Below are 18,249 nucleotides of genomic sequence, written 5' to 3' on the forward strand. Positions count from 1 at the left end.
TATCTTGTTCATGGCTTTATTTTATTTTTGAGACAGGGTCGCGCTGTCACCCAGGATTGAGTGCAGGTGTATGATCTTGGCTCACTGCAGCCTCAACCTTCTGGGCTTAAGCAATTCTCCCACCTCAGCCTCATGAGTAGCTGGGACCACAGGCATGCGCCCCTATGCCCAGATAATGTTTTGTATTTTTTGTAGAGCCAAGGTTTTACCATGTTGCCCTGGCTGGTCTCAAACTGCTGAGTTCATGCAACTCACCTGCCTCAGTCTCTAAAAGTGCTGGGATTATAGGCATGAGCCATAGCGCCTGGCCTGTCCATGGCTTTAGATGTCACCTTTAATTCCTTAATGTCACCATAATCCTACAGGCCCCTAGTCACGAGGAAGATAGGATGACAGTGCTGTGGAGAAGCCCTGGGGGCAGTGGGGGAAGGACCAGAACATCACTCAGAGTCTCTGTTCTTTCTCTTGGGTCAATAACTTTATAATCAACTCTGGAGGGGCCCAGCAGTTCTTCCAAGGCTGCCAGCTATGTGATACCTCAAGCTGGAGGATGTGGCAATCACCAGCTCTGCAGATCCCTTCATAAATTCATGGCTAGATAATTCAAAATCTCTTTCTGTCATTAGATCTTGACTTTTCATGCAGAAGCTTTCTTTTCCTGCTTCTGACGACAATAGCTCAGAGTCAAACTCACTCAAAGGATTTGCTCTAAAAAGAACATTAACAGATGAAAATCAAGGAGGAAAAATTATAGAAGATCAGGTAGATTTTACTTTGGGGAGTTTTACTAATCGACAAACAAAATGGCAAGAGTTACATCAATGAATTTCTGCACTGGAAGAAATGGCTAAAGATAAATAGCTAAGAAGAGTATTGTTTGCAGCAATCTATGGCACATTAAGAATGTGCTTTAACCCAGGATTTCAGCTCAAAGATCAGAAATGAGACCAGCTGGATTCTCAGCTAGACCCCTTTCAAAGCGAGTGAGAGCAAGTGATGATGGATGTGTCGTAGCGTTTCAAGTGGACTTTGAAACAATGAAAGTGTTTTGGTAATGTCATGACATATCAGAGAGAATCTTGCATGACCTTAAACTCATTTCAGAGCAGGCCCAATTCAAGGCCAAAGGAGCAAATTGCTTCTAAAAGTTCTCCACCTTAAATAACACATGTGACCATTTTTTGCCACATAAATAAGTCTAAAAACATCGTATTTCTATAAAGAACATTGGTTCTACATTTTTAAGTATTATCTCAAATATACTGACATTTAGCTAGAAGGCGGTTTAGAGAACTTTGGGAGGCTTAACCAGCAAGTTGGGGGAACTCAAGATTTACAACATAAACAACATTGCTGTGGTTTTATTCAGAAATGGGATGAGTCAAATAGTCTCTGCCAAAAAAAAAAAAAGGAATTTAAAAACAACCTGTTATGGTAATCATATTGAAAAAATGATTTTAAAATATTACCAAATCGAGGTCAGTACATAGTACTATATTAACCTAGCTTATGAACCAATTCTTTACTTCTTCTACTCCAGAAATCCCAACCCCTGGGCCGAAGGCCAGTACTGGTGTGGCCTGTTAGGAACCGGGTGGCACAGCAGAAGCTGAGCAGTGAACAAGCATCACGGCCTGAGCTACACCTCTTGTCAGATCAGCAGCGCATCAGATTCTCAAAGGAGCGAACCCTATTGTGAACTGCGCATGCGAGGGTTCCATGTTGCACGCTCCTTATGGGAATCTAATGCCTGATGATTTGAGGTGAAGGAGTTTTACCCCAAAACCATCCCCTCCACCTCCCAACCCCATTCCCAGCCCATGGAAAATTTGTCTTCCATGAAACCAGTCCTTGGTGCAAAAAGGTTGGGGACCACTGTTCTACTCAATGTGTATGTACGGAACTTCATTTTAAAGTAAATCTCAATATGTCTTTTTTCTTTTTTTTTTTTAATCACTCTATCATCCAGGATGGAGTGCAGTGGCACCATCTCGGCTCACTGCAACCTGTGCCTCCCGGATTCAAGCAATTCTCCTGCCTCAGTCTCCAAAGTAGCTGGAACTACAGGCATGCACCATCACGCCTGGCTAATTTTTTTTTTGTATTTTTAGTAGAGATGTGGTTTCACCATGTTGGCCAGGCTGGTCTCAAACTCCTAACCTCAGGTGATCCACCTGCCTACACCTCTTAAAGTGCTGGGATTCTAGGCATGAGCAACCGTGCCAGGCCTGAATATGTTTTTCTAAAAAATAAGAAAAACCTCCCAGCAGAACACAAGTGTCATATGAGAACCTGCACTATAATACTTTCATTCTTAATGCTCGAGAGGGCTCTTTCTAAAGGTAAGAGAATGCTCTAAAGTAGCAGGTCCAATCCGCTCCAAGATTACAGGTAAAGCATCATTTTAATAAATTCTAGCTGACCTCAAAATTATTAAATTGGAGGATGATGTTCTTGATTGGCAAAGAGCCCAATAGATGCAAACTATTGAGAAAGAACTTGGAGGGGATGGAATCAGAGGCTGTAAAGACAGAGATTGCTCTTGATCAGTTCCTTTGACTTGAAACCCACAGGTCCTGTGGATTAGCAGGTTCAGTTTTATGAGGTCCCACCAGCATCCTGGCAGTGGAAGGTATAGCAGGTCTAGCGGGCAAGTGGGCTGGCCCTGGCCACGGCTGCCGGTTGTACTTACCTAGTGAGGGAGGGAGCCTTCTTCCTAAGGGTTACATTTGCTTTATGCTGCTTTGGCAAGAGCGCATCTGGAACAATGCATACAGTTTGGGTCCCCACCTTTCAAAAGAGACATTAAGAGGTTAGAAAGCATTTAGCAAAAAAAAACACAGTAGGAAACTGAATGGGCAGGTTGACTGCTTGCTCAGCACACTGTAGTATCAGGGTGCCCTTGTCAGCCTGGATTATGTAAGGGCTGTTATTGTCAAACTGTCTGCCTAATCTTTAACTTCTTTTTTATTTTCCAGTCCACCTTTGAAACTCCACGATTAGAATGTGGAAATAAGAATAACTTTAAACCTTCCTTTTAAATAGATGCTAGACTTCAAATAGTGCAGCAACTCTACACAAGCTAACTAGTTTCTTTCAATAATAAGACCTATTATTTACAATAATAGGTCTTGTCTTAAAGCCATAAACATCAGAACTTCATGTCATTCAGTTATGCGTTCTACCAGATTTTATATTTTATTTGAAGTTCTCTTTTGATTAATCTAGACATTGTTATTTTCAGGCAGCAACCAGAGTAATGGGTCCAAAATACTTTGTAGTGCCTACTCTGAAATCAATAGTTGCTATGTTTTTGAATAAGCAAATACTCAGTACCTGCCTACTAAAAGACTGGATAGGTTAAGACAAACCATGAAAACTACCTCCTCTGCAGACACGTTGGCATTGCAGGAATTAAAGAGGTCAATTTCAGCCCTACTCTCTCTGGTCTGTCTTCCTCAGCTGACTTACCTGCCATTCTCCGATATATCCCTTAGAGATAAAACAAAGTCAGAATTAACTTAACGAAGAAACTGCTAAACTGGCCAAGCTTATCCATGAGTCATTTCCCTGACTGGGAAGAATGCTGGTTACAGTATTTTCTAACCTTGTGAGTAAAACAATTAGAAATGCAGTTACTAGCAATCTCTATCTTACAAATGAGTTATGTACCAAAAGGGCAGCTGTGGTGGGCTGTTTTCCATGGAAACCACGTCATGAACAGCGATTCTGTTTCTAGGCAATGTAACTCATAATGAAAAACTGAGTCTTTGCAGTAAAATAAGTAGAAACTCCAAATTTATCAAAGGTTGTAATTAAGGAACATAGAAACAATGACATTTATTAACAGTTTTATAATTTTTCTTTAATACGTGAGCTTGATGTTAACCTGGGCAGAAATAATTAGATGGTTCAATAGTACCTGAAATTTAAGAACATTTTAAAGGGAATTTTAACTGTTTTCAAGGACTTTGAAGGTTAGTCTGGCTGGCACTTTATTGTATAAAATGTCATTTCAGGCCAGACGTGGTGGCTCACGTCTGTAATTCCAGCACTTTGGGAGGCCGAGGCGGGCAGATCACCTGAGGTTGGGAGTTCCAGACCAGCCTAACCAACATGGTGAAACCCCGTCTCTACTAAAAATACAAAAAGTACCGGGCATGGTGGTGCATGCCTGTTATCACAGCTACTTGGGAGGCTGAGGTAGGAGAATCACTTGAACCTGGGAGATGGAGGTTGCAGTGAGCCAAGATCGCGCCATTGCACTCCAGTCTGGGCAACAAGAGTGAAACTCCCATCTCAAAAACAAACAAACAAACAAACAAACAAAACAATAACAAAAAGTCCTTTCAAAATGCATAGCTGTAGTTTTGCCATTGTCACTAGTAGTAGTATTCTCACTGTGATTAACTAGTAGTACTATTCATGTAGATTTAGACTCATAAAGGGGCAGAGAAAGCAAAGGAAGAGAATTACTTTTCATGAACATAATGAGAAAATTTAGGAGAGCATGAGAAAGGAGGATTTGGGAGTAAAGTTAATAGATGAAAGGCACAAGAGAAGGAATAGAACTGAAGGAGAAAACTGCATGTACGAATTTCCCTAATAGGGAAAGAAAGGTGAAGAGACGTCAGAAATGTCCAAGATTTGACACCAGGTGGCGCCATGAGATTAGATGACAGTATTTTAGTTGAAGGCGGCAACAACTGAAGGGGAGTGAGGGTGATACATAAAAATCACATGGGCTGAATATTCACAACACAGGAGGCTCAGGAGTTGTGAAGCGGTAAGCCATAGGTTAGAATATATATCAAGTTATATTAAGAATATATATTAAATTACGGGTTAGAATATATAACAAGGAACGCAAACCTAGTTGAATAAGATGTTGTCTTACTCTATCACCCATGCTGGAATGTAATGGCGCCTTGTTGGCTCACTGCAAGCTCCGCCTCCAGGGTTCAAGTGATTCCTGTCTCAACTTCCCAGGTAGCTGAGATTACAGCCACATGCCAGCACACTCAGCTAATTTTTTTTTTTTTTTTTTTTTTTTTTTTTTTTGTATTTTCAGTACAGTTAGGGTTTTCCCATGTTGTCCAGGCTGCTCTCGAACTCCTGACTTCAGGTGATCTGCCCGCCTTGCCCTCCCAAATTTCTGGGATTACAGGCATGAGCCACTGCGCCTGGCCTAGTTTAACATTTTAAAGAATCTGTTTACCTAGTACAGGCCATGGCTCACACCTGTAATCCCAGCACTTTGGCAGGCCGAGGTGGGGGGTGGATCACCTGAGGTCAGGAGTTTGAGACCAGCCTGGCCAACATGGGGAAACTCCATCTCTACTAAAAATACAACAATTACCCGAGCGTGGTGGCCTGCACCTATAGTCCCAGCTATTCCGGAGGCTGAGACAGGAATCGCTTGAATCCCAAAGACAGAGGCTGCAATGAGCCAAGATCATGCCACTTGCACTCCAGCCCGGGTGACAGAGCAAGACTTCATCTCAAAAACAAAGAATCTGTCAGTTTAGTATATTAACAATTTTTTTTTTTTTTGACAGGGTCTTGCTCTGTCCTCCAAACTGGATTGCAGTGACATGATCATGGTTTACTGAAGTCTCAATCTCCAAGGCACAAGCAATCCTCCCACCTTAGCCTCCTGAGAAGCTGGGACCACAGGTGTGCTTCACTGCACCTGGCTAATTTTTTTCTTTCTTTCTTTTCCTTTTTTTTTTTCGTGGGCGGGGGGTGGGTGGAGATGAGGTCTCACCATGTTGCCCAGGCTGGTCTTGATCTCCTGGGCTCAAGCAATCCTCCTGGGATCACAGGCATGAGCTGCTGCACTCAGACAACAATTTTTTTAAAAAGTAAACACATACAAATGGCAGCAGACATATGAAAAGATGCTCAACATCATTGAGCATCAGAGAAATGCAAACCAAAACTGCAATGAGATGATCATCTTACCCCAGTTAAGGTGGCTTTTATCCTACCATGACAGGTAATAACAAATGCTGGTGAGGATGTGAAGAAAAGGGAATCTTTGTACACTGTTGGTGGGACTGTAAGTTAGTACAACCACTATAGAGAACAGTTTGGAGTCTTCTCCAAAAACTAAAAATGGAGCTACCATATGATCCAGCAACCCCACTATTGTGTATGTGCCCCCCAAAAAGAAAATCATTATATCAAAAACATACCTGCATTCCCATATTAACTGCAACACTACTCACAATAGCCAAGATTTGGAAGCAACGTAAGTGTCCATCAACAAATGAATGGATAAAGAAAATGGTGGTACTTATACACAATGGAGTACTCATTCAGCCACAAAAAAATAATGAGATCCTGTCATTTGCAACAACATGGATGGAACCGGAGATCGCTAATGTTAAGTCAGGCACAGAAAGACAAAAATTGTATGTTCTCATTGATTTGTGGGATCTAAAAATCAAAATAATTAAACTCATGGAGACAGAGAGTAAAAGGATGATTACCAGAGGGTAAGAAGGGTAGTGGGGAAGCAGGAGGTTGGGAGGTAGAATGGTTAATGGGTACAAAAAAAAATTAGAAAGAATGAATAAGACCTAGTATTCGATAGCACAACAAGGTAACTATAATCAATAATAATTTACTTTTACATTTAAAAATAACTAAAAGGGTATAATTAGATTATTTGTAACACAAAGGAGAAAAGCTTGAGGGGATGAGTACCCCATTTCCCATGATGTGATGATTACGCATTGCATGCTTGTATCAAAATATTTCATGTCCCCCATAAATATATACACTTATGTGTCCATAAAAATTAAAACTGAATTTTTAAATTTTTAGTAGCATCATCTACAAAAAAAGTTTTAAAAATTAAAAAATTAAAAAGTACACACACACAATTACCTCAATATACTCAGAAATTGCATTTAAAACATTTAAAACCTTTTTTATTTAAAAAGAAAAAACTCTTAGAAAAATATGTATATGTATGTAAAAGGAAGTTTCATTAATCTGATAAAAATCATGTACTAAAAATTAGTCAGGCTGGTGCCATGCTCCTGTATATTCCCTGTATAGTCCCAGCTATTCAGGAGGCTGAGGTGGGAGGATCACTTGAGCCTGGGAGATGGAGGGTGCAGTGAGCCAAGATAACGCCACTGCACTCCAGCCTGAGTGACAGAGTGAGACCCCGTCTCAAACAACAAAAGAGATACCACTTACGTTCCACGTGGGACTGCAAGTTGCAGCCAGTCAACTCAGTAAGAAACAGAATGTAAGTTTTAAGAATGGAGAAGACTGAAAATTATAATTATTTGCAGAAAATGAAGAAAGTCTATGTAGAAAGCCCAAAAGACTTCACAAATTATTAGAAACAGTGAGAATGAAACAAGGTTCCTTAACTTAAGGTGAGCAAAAAAAAATCAACTGTACTCTCTACATCAGTCAGAAATAGTTTTCAAATGTAACTCTGAAAATGACAGCAAAAAATAAGATGCTTAATAATAAAACTAACAAAATAAATTCATGATCTTAACGCAAAAATTTAAACAACTTTACTGAATCAAGGAAGACTTGGTGGAAAGACATTGCATATTCATGATTAGGAATGCTTAATATTGTACAGCTGTAATTTTCTTTCTTTCTTCTTCTTTCTTTTCTTTCTTTTTTTTTTTTTTTTTTGAAACAGAGTTTCACTCTTGTTGCCCAGGCTGGAGTGCAGTGGCGTGAACTTGGCTCACTGCAACTTCTGCCTCCCAGGTTCAAGCGATTCTCCTGCCTCAGCCTCCTGAGTAGCTGAGATTGCAGGCACACGCCACCACGCCGGCTAATTTTTGTATTTGTGGTAGAGACGGGGCTTCACCACGTTGGTCAGGCTGGTCTCGAACTCCTGACCTTGTGATCCGCCCACCTTCGCCTCCTAAAGTGCTGGGATTACAAGCATGAGCCACCACGCCCAGCCATGCAGCTGTAATTTCTTACCAAATTAATCTGTTAGTACATTTCCAAGCAAAACTCCCCAAAGTCTTTTTTCCCATACAGGTTAAACGAATTTATGCAGAAGAACAAAGAACCAAAACTAGTCAGGAGCTTATTTTACAAACAAGGTGTAGCAACTTTTTAAGAAAGCTCAACCAGATATCAAGACTTGTTAAAAAGCAAAGGCTATAGTAATTAAGACAGAATACTGTTGACACAGGGATAGAAACACTGGCCAATGCAACAGATGAGAGTATGACAGAACAGAGTAAGAAACATGAAAGAAATGGCAATCGGATCAATAGGAAAAGGATGAACTGTTAAATAAAGTATCAAGACAACTAGTCATCTAGACAAAAAAATAAATAAAATCAGATCCACACTTCATACCATGCACAAAAGTTATTTATAGCTGGACTAAAGATTTCAATGTAAAAATAACCAAACTTTTAGAAGAATATAGAGGAAAACATCTTCATGACAAGTGAGAGAATAATTTCTTAAAACAAGACACACACAGGAAAAAATCCCCACAAACTATAAAGAGAGTAATTTATAAATTAAGCTACAAGAAAGTGTTAAACATTTACGTATCCAAAAAAAAAAAAAAAAAAAACCACCATAAAAAGGCAAAGAAGGTAAGCCATGGAAGGAAATATCTCTAAAACATTTAAATGTCAAAAGATTAGTAACTACAATATAAAGAAATTTTCTGAATCAACTGGATCAAGATAAACAATCTAATAAAAAGCAGGCAAAAAAAAGTCATTTCAAAGAAAATGAGACACAAAAGGCCTTTAAAGAAAAATTATCAGCTATATTAGTAATTAAGAAAATGTAAATTATTAATAAAAGCACAATATCATCTTAAACCTATCAAATTGGCAGAAATTGAAAAATCTAGTGATATGAAGTGTGGTGAAGATGTGGATATAGCCTTACTTTGGGAAACAATTAATGGTTACATAGTAAAGTTGAAGATGTGCGTATCCCATAATGAGAGACAAATCCCTCCTACATAGTAAAGTTGAAGATGTGCATATTCCGTAACCAGAGACAAATCCCCTCCTACATAGTAAAATTGAAGAAGTGCATATCCCATAACAAGAGACAAATCCCCTCCCTAGGTCTCTGCTGTAGAAATACTGTTGCACTTATTCACTAGAAGAAGACAAAAATATCTGTGGCTATATTGTTTAAAGATTTTTAAAAATACTGGTAACAATGCTATGGCCAGAGGCAGTGGCTCACATCTGTAATCCCAGCACTTTGGGAGGCCGAGACTGGTGGATTACTTGAGGTCAGGAGTTCAAAATCAGCCTGGCCAAAATGGTGACACCCCATCTCTACTAAAAATACAAAAAATTAGCCAGGTGTGGTGGTGGGTGCCTGTAATCCCAGCTGCTTGGGAGGCTGCAGCAGGAGAATCACTTGAACCCAGGAGGCGGAAGTTGCAATGAGCCAAGATCATGCCATTGCACCCCAGCCTGGATGAGAGAGAGTCCATCTCAAAAAAAAAAAAAAGAAAAGAAAAAAAAAAAAAATACTGGTAAGAATCCAAATGTCTACCATCGGGGGAACTGATAAATTGTAGTGCACTTATAAAATAAATAAAGCAGTGAAAATGAACCACAGCTATATTCATGAAAATGGATGTGCATGTGTGTGTAATAAAACTGTTTTGAGAACTTCATCACGAATTACCAAAAAAAAAAAAAACTATTTTCATAAAGTTCACGTGTGCACAAAACTAGACATTATATTGTTGTAGATACAAACACAGATAGTAAAAGCAAAGAAAAGGATGACAAGATGGAGAGGAGGAACATGCAATGCCAGCTACTGGCAATATACTATTTTTCAAACTGATAGATGAGTATCTAGTATATATACATGTATTCCTTCATTTATATTTCTACTAGATGCATTTCATTCTCTAACCCTGTTCTAAATCAATCTCTAGTTTTTAAGTGTTTAAAAACAGAAAGTAATGGAGGAAAAATACTACAATAGATGGGAAAGTTATGAATTTTGTTCCAAATATCTTTGGTCTTTGAACCATTTGAATTTCAATGGTCTCAAAGAAACTATGTAGTCAATAGTTACTCTAAGGACACTGAGTTAAAGAAGTAACTGTGTTATTTCCACAGCATTGGGTGCTCTCATTTCTCTAAATCAGCAATTCTCAAAGTGTGGTCCCAAAACGGCAGCATCAGACTCACCTTTAAGAAATGCAGTGTGTGTGTGTGTGTGTGTGTGTGTGTGTGTGTGTGACAGATGGTCTCGCTGTTGTCCAGGCTGGAGTGCAGTGGCACTATCTCAGCTCACTGCAACCTCCACCTCCCGAGGTTCAACCAATTCTCATGCCTCGGCCTCCCTAGTAGCTGGGATTACAGGTGTGCACCACCACACCCAACTAATTTTTGTATTTTTGGTAGAGACAGTGTTTCACCATGTTGACCAGGCTGGTCTCGAACTCCTGGCCTCAAGTGATCCGCCCGCCTCAGCCTTCCAACATGCTGGGATTACAGGCCTGAGCCACCGCGCCTAGCACCTAGCCATAAATGCATATTCTTGAGCAGCTGCATAGATCTACTGAATGTGAAACCTGGGGAGGGTGCCCTGCAATCTGTGTTTTAACAAGCCCTCCAGGTGATTCTGATGCACGCTAATGTGAGAACCACTGCCAAAAGTTGTTCAAATATCTAAGAAATCCCTTCATTATAACAAAATAAGACCTCCCTAGGGTCACATGAAAATGTTAATAGTCATCCAGACAGAAAGCCACAGCACTGACCCTTAGGAGAATATGACTTTTTAAAAACCTTTAACTCAGGAGTTAGGAAACTATGGCTCGTGGGCCAAACCCAGTTTCCCATCTGTTTTTGTACAGAATGTGATTTAAGAACGTTTTTGACCTTTTTTAAAAAAAAAAAAAAACAAATCAGAGGAATATTTTGTGACACATGAATTATGTGAAAATCAGAGTTAAGCATCCATAAATAAAATGTTATTGGAATACAAACATGCTCATTCATTTACATACGCCTATAGCTGCTTGTGCACTACACCAGCAGAGTTGTATAGCCAGGACAGAGATGACTGGTCTGCAAAGTCCAACATGTTTAGTATCTGGACCTTTTCATAAAAATCATTTGCCCTATTTGCTCTAATTTGATAGAATCTACTAGTGTAAAAGCAAAATATAATTACAGTAATTTTCTGTTGAAAATGCAATTTTCATTTTAATTACACGCAGGCAAAAATCTAATAGTTTAAAGAATCATAAGGAAAATTAAATCAGATTTTTTTTTTTTTTAAATAGAGATGGGGCACCATGTTAGCCAGGCTGGTCTCAAACTCCTGGGCTCAGGTGGTGCTCCTGCCTTGGCCTCCCAAAGTGCTGGGATTACAGGCATGAGCCACCATGCCTGGCCCAGATCTATTTTTATCCACAAAGCCATTCAGATAACTCCCATAAAGCATCTGAAAAATGTTACTAGTTATGCTTTCTCTCTTCAAATTTCTAATAAGTGACAAAGAATTGCACAAAGAATTGACTGGTACCTTTAAATGAAATACTCATTCAGTTCTGAAACATTCTGTTCTGAAAATGAATGAAGCCTTCTCCTCCTGCATTTACTCAGGAGGTTGACTCAAACTATATGCCTGTCTCAAATGCTGCCTGATAACTTCATTTTTCAGCTCTCACAGTGGCCACCCTCCTTGCTGGCTTTCTTCTACATGCTAAAACTCACCAAGTATGAGCCTTCTTCCCTTTGATCCTCAACCTCTTGAATTTTCTTCAGACTGAGTTCAGTTCCTATACTGAAGACTTGCTCACTGAGTCGTTTTATTCAATACCTATTGGGTGGCTTAAAAAGCCTTCTATCCACATCCATCTTCACTTCTCCAATTTCAACTTCTAGATTTCGAATATTCTTTGAGCACAGACTCTTCTTTGATTTCTAGGACTTTAACAGTCAATTATTAATTTTAAAAAATAGCCAGGCATGGTGGCTGACGCCTGTAATCCCAACATTTTGGGAGGCCGAGCTGGGCAGATCACTTGAGGCCAGGAGTTCAAGACCACCCTGGCCAACATGATGAAACCCCGTCTCTGTAAAAATACAAAACTTACCTGGGGATGGTGGCTGCCACCTGTAATCACAGCTACTCAGGAGGCTGAGACAGAAGAACCATTTGAACCCGAGGCAGAAGTTGCAGTGAGCAGAGATCACACCATTGCACTCCAGCCTGGGCAATAAGAGCGAAACTCTGTCTCAAAGTAATAATTAAAAAAATAATAATAATGCTTTCGGCCAGGCGTGGTGGCTTATGCCTGTTATTCCAGCACTTTGGGAGGCCAAGCCGGGCAGATTATGAGGTCAGGAGATTGAGACCATCCTGGCTAACATGGTGAAACCCCATCTCTGCTTAAAAGATACAAAAAATTAGCCAGGCGTGGTGGTGGGCACCTGTAGTCCCAGCTACTTGGGAGGCTGAGGCAGAACAATGGCGTGAACCCAGGAGGCAGAGCTTGCAGTGAGCCAAGATCGTGCCACTGCACTCCAGCCTGGGGGACAGAGCGAGACTCTGTCTCAAAATAAATAAATAAATAAATAATAATAATAATGCTTTCCCTCCCCTACAAGAGTAAATCATATATTTCAACTTTAAATCTTTAAGCTATATTGACCTCATCTTGAAAGCAGGAGCACTAAACTGGACAGACTAGAGTAACAAGCCACATGCAGTGGTTCAAGGAGACTGGTCTTTAATCTAGTGGGTTTGATCAGGTCACTCCCACTGTGTATTCAAGTTGAACTTAAGATTTAAAGCATTCTTCTTTGGCCTATAAATCAATTGATACATTCACTTTGAGTGATATAGACAAAATAATCCTTCCAAGAGCAAGTAAACATGTCTCAGTTGGCTTTCAACTGGAAAGGTCATGTTTTGTAATCAAAAAGATAAGGGCTTTTGCTTCTAAGAAAACCAAAATCCAAATGCGGAGTCTGCCAGTGTGGTTGTCCTTGGGCAGGTTACCTAGCTGTAAAATGGAATACCTTCAAGGACACCTGCAGCCTTTATGATGTCTTTGTGTGGATAAGGAAACAGTGCCCCTTGCTCAGGCAGATGCAGCCCTGTTTAGCCCCAGGGTACAGTTTGTTGAGAAGAATGCAAACTACACTCAACACTTCCATCCCTGCACCTCTGTTCCTCAAACTTCTCTTGAATTTACCTTTGCTTAGCTCGATTCTGGTAGCAATGTTTTTGTCCTATAGGGCCAAACTGCTCAGTGGACATTGGCCTAGATCTTGCAGGCTTCTCACCATGGCTTAGGAAGCTCTTCCTCAACTTCATCTCACACATCACTCTCCTCTGGGCTCACTCGGCTCTGGACATACCGCTTTTCTGTCTTTTCCATGAACAAGTGAAGCTCTTTCTTGCCTCAAAGTATTTGCATATGCTGTTCCCTCTACCTGGAATTTTAAAGCAAGGCTGTAAATTGGTGTCCAGTGGGCTACTTCTGGCAAGCAGGTGTATCTTGTTTGGCTTGCAAAACTTTTTCTAATTTTTTTTTTTTGAAACAGGGTCTCACTCTGTTGCCCAGGCTGGAGTGCAGTGGCGCAAACACAGACACAGCTCTCTGCAGCCTCAACCTCCTGGGCTCAAGTGATCCTCCCACCTCAGCATCCCAAGTAGCTGAGACTACAGGTGCGCTACCACGCATATATATATATATATATTTTTTTTTTTTAATAGAGGTCTCACTATGTTGCCCAGACTGGTCTCACATTTCCGGGCTCAAGTGATCCTCTCACCTCAGCCTCCCAAAGTGCTGGGATCACAAGTGTGAGCCACCATACCAGGCCCTAATTTTATTTTTAATTTTTGTAGAGATGAGATCTTGCTATGTTGCTCAGGCTGGTCTTGAGCTCCTGGACTCAAGCAATCCTCCCACCTCAACCTCCCAAATTGCTGGGATTACAGGTGTAAACCACTGCATTGAAATAGCTGACATGTATAATTTGAAAGACTTCACGTAAAAATTATATTTCAACTTAAATATTCTATCTTTGAGTGCTTTTCCTCTAAAAGCCAGTTTCTGGCTTATCTTGGAAGATCACAAGGTATAGCAACGCTGGGCCTACCTACCCCATGTGTAAAGAGCTGATGCCCGCCCCCTCTTCCTCCCTCTTTGGACAGCGCAGGAGACTCCTGACTAGACACAGTCCCCACCAAGCCCAGTGCACTCTTTTCATCTGCCTGGCATTTGCATCTACCATCTTGATTTAAACAGAGGAACAAGAGGAGCTAGCCTTGTCCTCCTTCAGGTAGCAACTTACATGCCACCTCCTCAGAGACTTTTCTTATCTCCTGTCCTTCACTACATTTTCTTCTAACTCAGTCCCTTGTTTCCTTCATAGTTTTAAGCGGATATAACATTGCTGTTTTTATAGATCAGGGATGGTTAAATATCAGCAACTACACATGATTCAACCTAGTAATACAATTTGCATTAATGATTCTGTTTTCCAGTGTTTGTGTTTTCCTACTGGAAGTCAGTTCACTAGGGCAGGGACTTGGCTACTATGATATTCTGAATGACTAGTACACAGTGCCTGTTAGGCACTAACATATCTGGATGAATGAATGGAAGGACTCCTCCCACCAAAAGTCCTTAGCAGCTCCAGAACGTGCACAAAGTCCATCTTAACCTCTCCTGAGGAGAGCAGCCCAAGATATAAACAGACTTTCCCAACCGACAGCCCAAGGCAGTGCTACCAGACCTCCTCAGCCTCTACTCATATAGCTGATACCTTTGGCTCTAGTGCTGGAAATTACTCCTAAAGCGTGATAGACTCTGAAACCCCTCTGTGAATCAGCATCAAGGCCACCACTGAACATCCACTGAGCTATGCCCTCGGCCCTAAAGGCAAGGGGTAGGGAGGAGATGGTAATGGTACTTGTTCCTAAGGTGATTGCTCACAATTACAATAACCTCTATAACCTTGTCAATGTTAGCAAGAGGTTGGTCACTACCTAGCTCTGAGTGCCTCTTGTTACTTGTCTCATTGTCATAATCATTTTTTAACTCTTGTTTCTTCCTCTAGATGATGTTTTGAATTATTTATGATGTATTAAATTATCTATGAATCCTCAGAGCCTAACTTGAGGCATTAATAAATGTTTAATGAATGAATAACATTATTTGAATGGATGACATCACTCAAGTGCTTCGTGGAGCCTATTTACTCTAGATGGCAAATACGGGAACAGATTTCCACCTTACTAGGCATAATCTCACCGACTTGAGCAGGGGTATGGAGTGGGGTTCATGCCAAAGTGTCAGATTTAGACATACGGAGTTGACAGAGGACACTGTTAGAGACACCATTTTCCTGTTCTTGTTATTCTTGGAGCATAAGAATTATGTGTAGATTTAGGGAAAACACTTTCCAGAAGACACGTGGTTAAACTAAGTGACAACTATTCTAACTCAAAGAAATTGCTCTTTTCAATGATGTTCTTGTTGCTGAAACCAGTATACATTTTAAGTATCGTAATAGATTTTTTTCCCCGTGTGGCACTGGTGGTCACATGCAGTCAGCTTTCTGTCCCACACGTCTCTGTGGTGCTCCCTTGCTTTGGCAGTACTTCAGGGTTGGCGCTCTCCAAGGTCCTATACTAAACCCACCAATTCTTTCCTTACACTTTCCCCTTGGGAAATTTCATCTGCCATTCCATCAGCATTCCAAATTCAAATTGTCCAAAAAGAAATGTCACGGGCACACCCAAACCTGCTCTCCCTCATGATTTTCTTGTATTTTATGGCACTACCTTCTGAATCTCAAACTTTGTTTTCAATACAAATGGGCAGTCCCAGCACACTCCACATCCTTTTGTGACTCAATGTATATGCATATGCAGTTCCTTCTTTCCAGAAAGCTTTCCTATCTTTGCCTCCTCGATTAAGAATAACTCATCCTGAAAGACTTCGCTTAGGGACCATCTCCTACAGCAAGCCTTCCCTGGAGCTCTGCAGTAAGATCAGGTGCCTTCCTTCTGAGCTCTCAGAGCTCATCTATCCATTCATTTATTAAATAGCAAGCATCTATGGCATTCCAGGCACCGCTCTAGGCCCTGGGCATATACCAGTATACACAACAGTAAAATTCCTGCCCTCATGGAGCTTACATTCTAGCACAGTGAGACAGATACAATACAAATAGGTAAATATATAGTATGCTAGATGGCAAGTGCTATAGAGAAAAATAAAAGTAAGAAATGGGTGCGAGATACTTGGGGAAGGTACAATTTTAAATAGAGTTGTAAGAGGCGGCTTCATTGAGGTGACAGTTAAGCAAATTCCTGGAGGTAGCAAGGGAGTAAATCATAACAATGTCTGGGAAAAAGTCTTCCAAGCTAAGTAAGAGGAATTGGACCAGCTGGCTGCTTTAAAGAATAACAAGGAAGTCAGTGTGACTTCAATTTAACAAGAGAAGAGGAAATTAGCAGAGGAGGCCCAAGAGCTTTGGCAGGGACCAGAATAGATTAGGTTGCAAATGACCGCTGAAAAGGACACGGCTTTTACTCGGAGATGGGAAACCTTGGAAGGATTTTGAGCACAAGTGACATGGTCTGACTTACCTGTTGTAAGTTCTTAAAAGACTGTAAAATGGCAAAGGGGAAATCCAGAAAACAGAATGGAAGGCTTCTGCAATAATTCAGGCAATCCTGTGGGTGGAACACTGATAGCTGTGGAGGATGAAATGGTCATATTCTGGATACATTATGTATCTTGAATGCTGGACCAACAGGTTTGTGATTGGACTGGATGGACTGACTGAGAGAGTCATAGATGTGGCCAAGGTTTTGGCCTAATTAGCTGGAAGAAGGGACTTGCCATTTATCAACTGAGAAGGGGAAGACTGAGGCAGGAGCAAGTTTAAGGAGGGAAGATCTTGAGTTTAACATAGTAAGTTTGAGATGCTTATTAGATATCAAACTGGAAATGTTATGTAGAGAGTTAGATACACACATCTGAAGTTCAGGGGAGAATTTGGTTAGAGATTTAAGTTTTTCAGCCTACAGGTGGTATTTAAAGCAATGACACTGGATAAAGTCACTAAGAGATCCAACTGTAGACAGAAGGACTGAGACTTGGCAGACTATAATATTAAGGGGTTGAGGAGGGAACCTCACTTATTCATAACACACAAACACATACGAAAGATTTATTTTGTGTACCGGAAAAAACCATAAACTATTTACTGCTTAGAAGCATGTCTTTCTTATCTCCATATGCTTTGCATAGGCCCGGCACACACTCAACAAACATGGGGAGTGATACCTTCTAAGAGAATCATAACTAGAATCCTTAAAAGGTAAACAAAACATATTAAAAATGGAGCCCAAAGGACTTGGCTACAAATATGAATATTCATAATACTGACAGATGAAAACCAAAATGACACAAGTTACTATTTATTAACATTTCCAATATGCCAAGGCTATAAACAAAGTATTCCATGTTTATTATTACAATCAACACAAGATTAATAGTGTTACTTCTGTTTAATGGATGAGACAACTCAAGCTCAAATGGCTGAGTGGATTCCCAAGGTCTCAGAAGTGGCCAGGCCAAGATTTAAACTCGATGTGGAAATCCAAAACCCATGCAATTACCTCAACATCATGCTGCCTCACAGCTATCCCAAAGATTCTCTTATTTTTTTTTGAGACAGTTTCATTCTTATCACCCAGACTGGAGTGCAGTGGTACAATCTCGGCTCGCTACAACCTCAGCCTCCTGGGTTCAAGTGATTCTCCTGCCTCAGCTTCCCGAGTAGCTGAGATTAAAGGTACCCACCACCACGTTTGGCTAATTTTTGTATTTTTAGTAGAGTAGGGTTTCACCATGTTGGCCAGGCTGGTCTCAAACTCCTGACCTCAGGTGATCCGCCCGCCTCGGCGTCTCTACTAAAAATACAAAAATTAGCCAGATGTGGTGGCACATGCTTGTAGTCCCAGCTATTCAGGAGGCTAAGGCAGAAGAATCGCTTGAACCCAGGAGGCAGAAGCTGCAGTGAGCCGAGACTGCACCACTGTACTCCAGCCTGGGCAACAGAGCAAAACCCTGTCTCCAAAACACATACACACATACATACATACACACACACACACACGAACTAAGATCAAAGTTTATAGGCACAAGAACAATATCTGATCTAAAATCTAAACTCTAAAAGAACATTTTCTCAGCTTCATCAA

General features: G+C 40.7%; 1 protein-coding gene across 7 annotated transcripts in view; it reads right to left on the reverse strand.

The window, feature by feature from the left end:
* RDX (radixin) overlaps nucleotides 1–18,249 on the reverse strand; it is a 118,822-nt gene that overhangs the window by 23,160 nt on the left and 77,413 nt on the right. For all 7 annotated transcript variants that reach the window (XM_065528963.2, XM_045371065.2, XM_065528965.1 and 4 more), the window contains one exon: nucleotides 2,693–2,790. In XM_065528963.2, coding sequence (XP_065385035.1) covers nucleotides 2,724–2,790 — 67 coding nt within the window. In that variant the 3' untranslated portion in view covers nucleotides 2,693–2,723. The remainder of the gene's footprint in view (nucleotides 1–2,692; nucleotides 2,791–18,249) is intronic.

The sequence above is a fragment of the Macaca fascicularis genome, chromosome 14, assembly GCF_037993035.2.
Source record: "Macaca fascicularis isolate 582-1 chromosome 14, T2T-MFA8v1.1".
Taxonomy (NCBI): domain Eukaryota; kingdom Metazoa; phylum Chordata; class Mammalia; order Primates; family Cercopithecidae; genus Macaca; species Macaca fascicularis.